Source organism: Adiantum capillus-veneris, chromosome 17 (assembly GCF_014529385.1).
Source record: "Adiantum capillus-veneris isolate H3 chromosome 17, ASM1452938v2, whole genome shotgun sequence".
Taxonomy (NCBI): Eukaryota; Viridiplantae; Streptophyta; class Polypodiopsida; order Polypodiales; family Pteridaceae; genus Adiantum; species Adiantum capillus-veneris.
The window spans coordinates 41,462,450-41,473,147 of NC_140947.1; the positions used below are offsets into that span (position 1 = coordinate 41,462,450).

General features: G+C 42.3%; 1 protein-coding gene across 1 annotated transcript; it reads right to left on the reverse strand.

Annotated features, from left to right (window-relative positions):
- Positions 1-1,888: 1,888 nt before the first annotated feature.
- LOC147437112 (bifunctional pinoresinol-lariciresinol reductase 2-like) lies at positions 1,889-7,185 on the reverse strand. Its single transcript, XM_086486684.1, has 5 exons — positions 6,827-7,185; positions 5,909-6,043; positions 5,498-5,744; positions 4,740-4,943; positions 1,889-2,134 (listed from the first exon to the last, which is right to left on the reverse strand). Exons 1-5 carry the CDS (start codon positions 7,001-7,003, stop codon positions 1,971-1,973), a joined length of 927 nt encoding a protein of 308 aa, XP_086342810.1. The 5' UTR covers positions 7,004-7,185; the 3' UTR covers positions 1,889-1,970.
- Between the last annotated feature and the right edge of the window lie 3,513 nt (positions 7,186-10,698).

A 10,698-nucleotide genomic window follows, 5' to 3' on the forward strand; every position in this document is an offset into this window, starting at 1 on the left:
ACATGTGGAGAATATGAGTCCCTGGGACTGACACTGGCACCTAATTCCTAATGATGTGTCGCAAAGACGTCCCTACGTGCTGGTCGCATCCGTTTATTAAAACATTTTGAGAACACCGTATCAGGAACAATTTCAGTGGCCAAAAATTGTCGGGTACTAAGTACAGACTTGTTCCGATTACAAGTGCTGTAAAATCATCTTAAAGGAGGGTTGTTTCTACATATATCCAAGTATTCTACATTCATGAGAATGTCTCATGGTTGGTACCTAGGTGTGACTGGGTTGTCACATTTCGTTATGGTCCAACTTTTGTTGCCAGGCTTTCCCGTATGTATCGTGGAAAGTCTCGTCATGAAATTGTGGTTGGGATAAGTTTGTGTTAAATGCATGCACACTAAGTGTTATGGGCCCTAGTGTTTAACACTGATTTATTTGGAGCGGCATGCAAATTCATGGACTTTATTCTTTCTTCACCTTTTTGCACTGCAAGTGCAATCTCTACTCCAGATTTATTATGAGTTTACACCCTGCCATACAAGGTACTAGCTCATGATGGGTGTCTGTGGTTGGATGGTCTAAACTCTATGAGCTTACTCCAGTCCAACCCGCTTTCCACCTAGTGAGTTATCTCCAGTCCATATCAAATATATGGTTGGATACTCGATGGTTGAGTCATAGTTTAGAAGAATGTATGTAAGTGGTTGGGGAAAACACCTCACTGTTACTGCTGCTATTTATCCCGTGTTTTGCTAAAGGATCTGCTAAGAGCATACGTTAGCACAACGCATTCTGAAAGGGCGATTCTCTCCCTATTCTAGAATTTTCTTAAGTAAGGTTTTCAACTTTGAACACATGTGGTGATGGGGTTGGATACCGTTTCAATAGTTTCATAAGTCAAGGATTTAATAGGTGTGATGACAAAGTATGTTGGCAGGTAACCTTCATTAGGGGTGAGCATGTAGTTTCGTGTATTCCAAAGCGTTCAGAAGTCTGACATGAGAACACTTCCTATTTTGTCCCTCAGTAGCTATGAGCTTTTCTAGAAATCCTCCCTTTGCTATGCATGAGCACTTATAGCACGGGAAGAATTGGCTTTTGTACCATGTAGGAAGCAGAGATGGAAGAAATCGCCCATTCTGGAAGTATCATCACCCGTTACTGAAAGCTTTTCCACTAAAACCTTGATTACTCAACGTCTAATAGTTCTTACCATCTAAATCCAAAAACCTTAAGGTGAGGGGTTACTCACCAATAGGTCTTTGATGATCAATTTGGTGGTGGGATTCATGATATTTCATTTTTGTTCATTATAAAAAAGTGAAAAGGAACTCACCATGCTCCCCATGACTCTTAGAATCTACCACACTTGGGTGATATAAAGTTATTCAATATCTTCTGCTTCAATCTCTCTCTCTCACACACACACACACACATGCACGCGCAACATACAGACATAGTAGAAGAGAAGATTTTAATGCAATAGTGATAGTAAAAGATCTATTTGATGGGTCTTGAGGATAATAAAAAGCCAACTCTCAATCACAAGAAGTTTTGGACAAATTCTCACAATATTTCCCACATTGTGACTTACTTCAACATCATGAGCTTCTGTGAGGGAGGCGCCGCATACCTAGCTAGGTACGATTGGGGGCAGGGGACCGCCGGCCCGGTGGGGGGGCCGACGGTCCCCTGCCCCCAATCGTACCTAGCTAGGTATGTAGTGCCTCTCGAGCAGAAGCTCATGATGTTATGCATAGTATGAAAAACACTGAGAAAGACTCCATTTTCCTACATGAGAAAATTTCTAAATCTTCTTGTGAATGTTTGATTGTCAAGTCCCATGGCATATCAAAATCTATTAGAGATAAAAACTATTTTGTTCATAGACAACACGAATAACCATATGTCGTCTTATTAAATGGTTATTTCAGCTTTTCTTTATGAGAGAAACATTGAAGAAACGTTTATTGTCACAAAAAGGCTTGCAAGTATGATCTTGCACTTGTATAGTTAACTTCTGGATAGAGATGAGAGGCTTCAAACTCATCCTTCACTTCAAAGTCACAACATACTCCTAAATAGAAGAGGAGGTGAAAATGTTGCATAGCACTCTTATGGTTGGTGTCCAAAACTCCTGCAAAACGAGTAAAGAGAGGCTTAGGGAAATCTTATAGACTTGTACCGCAGGAGTTCTAACCACACAAAGTAAAGTCAAACAAAACATCATGATAAGTTTATAAAAAAGTTGCATTGAATGACTATTTGCTCCCCAAGGAATTCACTAATAATGATAAGGGGATGTAATCTATGTGCATGAAATGGCCCTCATTTCCTCCCTTGTATAGCCCCCCTCCCTATGTGTGTGTGTGTGAGTGAGTGTGTGAGTGTGTGTGTGTGTGTGTGTGTGTGTGAGAGAGAGAGAGAGAGAGAGAGAGAGAGAGAGAGAGAGAGAGATTGAGATTTAGAGTAGTCAATAAAGTAGCATTATTTGGCATGTCTTTTAGGTATTTATTTTACTTATTTGACATGTTTTTGAGTAGGACAATTTATTGAAAGGGGTACATGAGAGAGAGAGAGAGAGAGAGAGAGAGAGAGAGAGAGAGAGAGAGAAGTCAATAAAGTAGCATTATTTGGCATGCCTTTTAGGTATTTATTTTACTTATTTGACATGTTTTTGAGTAGGACAATTTATTGAAAGGGGCACATAAGGTCCCCCAAATTCATTCTCTATGAGTTGATGGTTCACTACACCTTCTAGTTTTGCTGAGCTTTTTGGAACGTTGCAAGAAGGGGCCATCTACGGTTTCTAGTTTTGTTGAGCCTTTTGAAATGCCATCGGAAACCATCTCCTAGCAAGTGAGTTTTGCTAAGCATTTTGAAGCATTGTCAGAATCTGCTACCTCAATTGCTAAGCATTTTGGAACATTGTCCTAATCTGATGCCAGAGAAGCTGCACATTTCGAAATGCTGTTAGGATATTCTGCCTCCAATCCCCTGCATTTTAAAGCACTATCGAAAAATATCCCAATTACAAGTGCTTAGTTTGGAGGGCGTTTGGCTTAAAGAGCGCATGTTGTCCTACTTGTAGTGGTAGCATGTTGAGTTGCTTAGCATAGGTGAGGAGTCGTCTCAAGCAACGGCCGAGGTTTGATAAAAAAACTCGGATATGGAAAGTGCTTTTTCTAGCACTCAACTAGCTACATTGGCACACATGAAGTCCTCAAGGGAGATGATGATCCATCTATCTTGAAATTATAAGGTTAAAGGCAAATGCAAGAGCTCGGAAAAGGACAAAGTAAAATGCAAGCTCACCCAAGAAAGCGACAAGACTAAAGTGGCAACAACATGCTTCAGTGAAAGAGAAAGACACGTAAGCCGTAGAGAGGGGCAATTGGTGCTCCCAATATTTGATCAGTGTTTAGATAAGGGCTTTGGCTTAGGTGAGAATCACCTCTAGTCTGCAAGGATCCTACGTGGCCTATGGCATGTGGAGCATGGCCAAAAGTGGCCTAAGTCATGTACTATCCATGGGGAGGTTGTCTAGGCATAGTAAACCAATCTTGGAGAAATTTTGAGTAACCCAAAAATTCCCTACAAAGGTGTTCCCTCTTTAGTTCATGCATGTGGCAAGTGGAAGATACCTGTCTTGTGCTATTTAAGCACCCCTTGTAATCTCACTTTCAATCTAATCAAGTTATCATTTGAGTCTACACAATCTATCTCTCTCTCTCTCTCTCTCTCTCTCTCTTACATTGATCAATTAGTATGTTAATTAACTATACTAATATGAATGCTACTCTTGCTAATCCTCCTTAACCTTTCAAATGGGACCCATGTGTGTGTTAGAGGTTGCTTCATAGGTGTTGGATCCCATGTGTTAAAGTTCAAGGAACATTACATCTAGCAAGACACCAACATGACAGATACAAAACAATATGAATGTATGCACAATCCATTGTTGTTGGTGAGATTATGGATAGGGTGTATTCCAAAGTTCCATTATTTTGTGAAATCTTGATGCATTCACACTTCACGAATGGGGATTCTTGGACATAGTGTGATATACATTTCAACTTTTTCTAAGGCACCTAGTGCTCAAGATGACATTCTTTTCAAGTGACGAGTTGGTACTTGCAAATCTAAGCTATATCCAATCGAAGGAGGCCTCTACGAGGGTGTCGATGGTAGCTTATTCATCGGCTACGTCTTCCTACATATATCGAATATGAGTTAAAGTTTATGCATCTCAAATGAATGCGCAGGCTAATCGCATCATTCAGTACGCCTTTTATGTATTTATTTGGCTTATTTGACATGTTTTTGGGTAGGGCAATTTACTGAGGAGATACATAAGGTCTCCCAAATCACTATATAAAGGCACCTCTACCCCCGTCGTAGGATGATCTAAGTCATTGGCAAGTTGGTTGGTTCAGAAAACACTCTCTCTCTCTCTCTCTCTCTCTCTCTCTCTCTCTCTCTCTCTAACTCTACACTTTTGCATCGTTGATTTTGACAATTCGGCCTTATTTAAACATACCAAGGTATCTTACCTCGTGCTCTAGTGCATTCTCTTCCTAATCCTACACTTTTGCATCATCGACTTAACAAACTTCCATTATTTAAATATATTACCCCTATACCTCGCGAAAAGAAAGAGAGAGAGAGAGAGAGAGAGAGAGAGAGAGAGAGAGATCGATCAAAACATTGAGTGAGAAAAACCAATTTCAAATTAAGTTTACCGTTTGTGTCCTCAAGCCATTTGGATTCCTCTATGTAAGCTTTATCAAGCGTTATGCCGGACAAAGACTCCCATATAGATACAACCTCGTTTTGAGAGAGGATATTAGGAGGAGGACGAATGTATATGGTAGAGTCGATGGCACGTGGATCCTCAATGCTACGTATTATATAAGCTGCAACATCATCCTCCTTTACCCAAACAACTGTCCAAAAAAAAAAGAGAGAGATGATCATAAATTATATGTTATAGGTCTAAATTGTTGATTAACAAGGTAAAGAAGGCTAATGAATGACTTCCACCAAGTGCCTTATCTATTGTAGAGAAATATTGTGGAGTTGAACTCCACAACTTACACCTTCACATGCATGCTTCTATCCACTCGGACATTTCGTTACACGATCGTTTTTTCTTGACAGAATATATCACAAGAAGTTTTGGACAAATTCTCATAATAATTCCCACATTGTGACTTACCTCAACATCATGAGCTTCTGTGAGGGAGGCACCGTATACCTAGCTAGGTAAGATTGGGGGCAGGGGACCGCCGGCCCGGTGGGGGGGCCGGTGGTCCCCTGCCCCCAATCGTACCTAGCTAGGTATGTGGTGCCTCCCGAGCAGAAGCTCATGATGTTATGCATTGTATGAAAAACACTGGAAAAGACTCCATTTTCCCACATGAGAAAATTTCTAAATCTTCTTGTGATACAACAAGTGGATTTTGTAAATATGATTGATGGGTTTTTTAAGAGGTTGAACCTTTTGCATTGCCATCGCCATATATATTTACTTCTTGTGAAGGGGGCATAAACTCGCCAATGTTAGCAAGACCCGCCAAGAAGTAACCAGCAAAGCAATTGGCTGAGACAAAAGTGTATGGAATGCCGGCCTTTTTTGCAGCTCTCCTTACTTCCCTCTTGTCCTTGAAGATATCACCCCCTGGTGAGGGACACTCCAATAACCGTGGATGGTCGACATCCATTCCGTATTCCGACGGCAAGAACCTCTACACAACATCAAGAAGGGAACTCCAAAACTTTATCTTTAGCTATGTATCTTGAATCATTTAAATTTAATATCAAAAGTCCACCTTTACAAATAAGGGAGAAAATTTGATTATCCAAGAGCATAATTAAAAATAGAACTTATGGGTGTTGATTACTTGCTAACCTTGATACTTCCAACCTCCTTGATGGCGTCTATGATCTTCAATTGGTCTAGAATATTGTCACTTCCTAGTGCTGATATCACAACATCCACTTGCTTTATTGCATCAACAAGGCTAGTGTAATCCTCAAAGGAGCCCTACATTAGATTTAAAAAAATGGTAGGTGAGCTCAGGTGGTTTCTTATTATAAACTAAATTGAGATGAAAAATGAACTATAATGAGGCAAAAAAAATCCCATGTGCTAGCACGAAAGCGAAATATTGGCTCGGAAGTACTCTTCAAGTCAAGCATGATGGCGTTTCGGCTTAAATTGGTTGAATATATAAGTACTTTACACATGCCTTGGTAAAATATTAGCATCTTTTGATATTCCATTTATGGGCTTAGCAACAACAAGAGAAAAACTGTGTTCAAGGCTAAACTGTATTAACAACTCATTCTTAGATTCGGGAGAATTTCCCCTACTACTATGGCTCTACACACTTTCATTACACAAGATGCTGTTTTCTCTTAGAAGCCTGTCTATTCACCTGCCTCTAGAATCGTGGCCGGAGATCGTACTCAGGACGTCGTGTCACGCAAACAGAGAATATATTGCGCTAAGCCAGTGTACGGCCACAGGCAGCTCAATGCCATGCATGCGCTTGAAAAGAAACCTAGATTTAGTGTAATCCCTCCTACAAACTCCGGAATTAATTGCCTCTAAAAAGTATATTTTGAAGTGAGAGAGCCTGCCTAGATGAGAGAGAATTAATCTAAAATCTTCAAATATTGTTAATGTACCTCTAAGATTTTCCATGTGCAGGCTTTCCAAGTAATTTGTATTTGAGGCACTGGACATGGGGCACTTGATATACATACAGACATTCATACACGAGCCATTGGGGGGCTTCTGTAGAGCAAGGGACGGGGTACATACCTTGAGAAGGATGGCACCATCGTGTTTGAAGGACATGATGAGGCGCACCTTCTCCACGCTGAGGGCCATGCCCGGGCGGACAAAGAGAAAGGTCGGGTGGCCAGCGTTCAAGCTTGCCTTGGCAATGTGCCTGCCTATGTACCCCGTCGCGCCGAATATCAGCACACGACTGGCCATCTCTGAGGATGCAGGGACCAAGGCACGCAAGAGCCTACGAGTTAGCGAGCGAGAGAGCCCTGTAATCGGGGGCGATTCGGGGCCAATTTAATAATGTGTTGGCGAGTCAGAGTCGAGCCTTGGCTTAAAAGTTAATAAAAATGTGGTAGACGAAGTGACCTGCCGTCCTCCAGGGAAAGAAAAGAAAATAGTGGTTGTAAGGCTCCTCTCTCTCTCTCTCTCTCTCTCTCTCCCCCTTATTAAGGCGCGTCCGCGCGGGCAGGGTTTAACCCCCGCCTGCTGAGGCAAGCCAACGATGCCCACCTTTTTAACTCTGTCGAAATTGGCAGAATTGGAAATCTCCTATTGCAGTGAGCGGATCGCCTGCTTGCACAACATCTCCCACTTTTATGAGATAAACACCAAAATTGCTTATGCTCGGTAGAGGTGCTACCCCCGCCTATGCGAATCTCCTCTTATGCCTATCCTTTTTGGCCACAGATCGTGAGCTATGTTTATATTAAAGTTGGGTTCACAACGCCCAACCCACGAAAACTTTTTCATAAGCCAGCCAATGAGAAGCAGTGTCGTTTGAGAGTCGGTTTAGACTGCCCCTCCCCATGCCATCGTGGCAAGCTAACTCACACCCAATCTTGCATAGAATTCTTCCAATCTCCCCAGCCCACCCAAGCGTTGGATGATCCTGCTCCAACCAATCAAAAGAAACATGGCTCAGATTCTCTTGCCTTCATGTGTCAGCAAAGTGAAGCTTGGGCGCATGGTTTCCGAGGGAAGTGTGAATCAATTGTGCAGACTGTGTCCACGTTGGAGGAAAAGTGATTGAGGGCGAGTTGAGCTGCTTCGGTAGTCTGAACGCAGCCTAATCAACCAAGAAATCAAATTACAAGTTCATGCACGACACCATTTGATCCCAGCACTTCTTTATAGAGACAGAAACCAAGTACCCACACCATTCAAGGGGCTCTAGAGGGAGCCCATACCCAATTACATAGACCCAAAAATCATATCATTAGGCTGACAAGGGAGCCACCCTATAAAAAAGAAGCAACTCCATACAAGCCAAGCCGACTAGGAGTGTATTGCCACAATAAGCGGAAAGCAATTACATACAAGCCGACAAGGGGGCTCTAGAGGGAGCCCATACCCAATTACATAGACCCAAAAATCATGTCATTAGGCTGACAAGGAAGCCACCCTATAAAAAAGAAGCAACTGCATACAAGCCGACTAGGAGTGTACCGCCACAATAAGCGGGAAGCAACTGCATACAAGCCGGCAAGAAGCTTGTCGTCGTAGTGAGCCTGGGGGGGGGGAGGGGGGGTTAGCCCAAGACTCCGCCAACCACGGCCCACCGCCGGCCCGGGGTGCTAAGTGGCCACTAGGAAACCAATAGACTCCGAGAAGCAAGCTATTATGGGGAGCCATGCCATCATCTAGGCCTCAAGATGTCGTCACAAGAAAATTCAATGGCCAAAGTTCCCAGCCACCATATGAGAGGAGAAGCAAGCCAAAGGGTCTCCAAGCCCCTTCTCTTGCATCCATCACGGCCACCAAGAGGCTGGAACCTTCCATGCACCAACAACTTGTGAATCAGTCTCGCAGGAACACAACTAGCCTTCATTGCCTCCCCGAGGAAAGGTGGTAGGGCAACTTCTCCCATTGCCAAAGAAAAACTATGGCAAGAGCATAGATGGAGTGGCGTGGGTGAGGCGGCTAACTGCCCCCATCTTGGGAAGACCCTCGCTCCTCATGAATTTGCCTCCCAAGGCACCCGCTTCACCTCCTCTCACATGCAACTCGGTTGAGCCTCCCTACTCCTAGTTAGTAGTCCTTGCTCCCAGTCCTAGATTTGGGCATTAATACCGGGTTCTTTTTCCATTAACAAAGGGGACACGAGATGAAAAGGAGAAACCATTAGCAATTGCACACTTTCACCCTTCTTTGCTATTGCACCTAAGATACTCTCTCTCTCTCTCTCTCTCTCTCTCTCTCTCTATATATATATATATATATATATATACACACACACACACACACACACACATCCATTGAAAAAGGCTGTTTGTAACTTTAATTGTAGTCAGAGCCTTCCTCCTGTAAGCAACACAAGAAAAAAAAGAAGGGAATCTCTCTCTCTCTCTCTCTTCTAGACAGATAGGTCTTTAAGGTCTCTTGGGATAGTTTCCTAAGACATAAGGCTATGGAGAAATGAAATGAAATAAAATGTTTATTAACGTCTTAAAGAAAAAGAAAGAAGGGAATCTCTCTCTCTCTCTCTCTCTCCTTTCTAGACAGATAGATCTTTAAGGTCTCTTGGGATAGTTTCTTACGACATAAGGCTATGGAGAAATGAAATGAAATAAAATGTTTATTAACGTCTACAAAAGGCCTAAGAGACCAAGACAATAAATCCTCATCCGGTGTGTCAAAATGTCCAATACAAAATAACAAGAGGCTTCATTGTGAGAGAGAAAAATAGAAAGTTACAGTAGTAGCAGTAATTTATAAAAGAATATGTTTTCTGAAAAAAAAATGTAACATTGCACTATTTAGAGGACAATAAACTCATCCTTCACTTAAGCTACGCACTTAACATGTTTTGAAAGACTTGTTATTTTTTCAAGATTGGAGAGACCTAATCCAAAAGGAGAGAAATTAACCTAATTTCCTAAAATTTTCTCATGGAAGATTCAAGGAAATAAATTTTGTATGTTTGGAAAATTTATTAAATTTTGTATGTTTGGAAAATTTATTTATCCTGAACAGTGCTCGAGGTAGTCTGAAAGAGAGGCAAAGAGAGAGAGACGAATAGAAAATTCGTTCGGGGGGAGAGAGAGAGAGAGAGAGAGAGAGAGAGAGAGAGAGAGAGCATGTCACCTCAACAATGGTGGTGACAGGTCGGTGTTTCCAATTTCAAAAATGTTGGTTGAGGGCAAGGGAAAAGGAGAAATTCCACCCCAAAAATAGAGAAAAACAAGTGTAAAAACCCCAAAAATAAACCTAATTTTCTCTCAAAAAATTCAAGGAAAGGAATTTTGTATGTTTGAGAAAATGATTTTTCCCGAACAATGCTCAAGGCAGTTAGAGAGAGAGAGAGAGAGAGAGAGAGAGAGAGAGAGAGAGAGAGAGAGAGAGGTGCCACGCACCCAACATTTCACTGGTGTTTCTCACTCATTCAGCCAACCTCCAAGTTTCAACTTCCAGTTCCATGTTTAATGGCACCTCATGACAATGATTCCAAGCCATGCTCCAACTCCCTATGACCCTAGCTCTACTATGCACGAGTGACGGCCTCCACGAGTCCAACAATCTTCTATTCGACTTGAGAGAGTAAGTGTGAGTTGCATTTTCCATGGCAGTTCTGTGTGAGCTACACTTCCTCCTACTTGAGAGGAAGGAGAGAGAGAGAGAGAGAGAGAGAGAGAGAGACATGGTCATCTCGACAAAAGTAGCATGTGTATATATGCATGAGAGAGAGAGAGGACGCCTAGAGAGAGAGAGAGACATGTGTCACGTCACAGAGAGATAGAGAGTGGTTGGCGTACTTACCAAATTACGCGAGAGAGAGAGAGAGAGGAGGGCGGGAGAGTCGTGTGTTGCATGGTGTGCAGGTTGAGACACACACATACACGCGCACACACACACACAGAGAGTGGGTGAGCGGCATACTGTACTGTAGAGAGAGAAGACATTTT

Excerpts from the sequence above, each read along its gene's own strand:
- LOC147437112 (XM_086486684.1), bottom strand. The coding sequence starts at position 7,003 with ATGGCCAGTCGTGTGCTGATATTCGGCGCGACGGGGTACATAGGCAGG. Across the intron at positions 6,044-6,826 it reads ATGGTGCCATCCTTCTCAAG|GGCTCCTTTGAGGATTACAC; the intron begins GTATGTACCCCG and ends AATCTAATGTAG. Across the intron at positions 5,745-5,908 it reads AGGAGGTTGGAAGTATCAAG|AGGTTCTTGCCGTCGGAATA; the intron begins GTTAGCAAGTAA and ends GATGTTGTGTAG.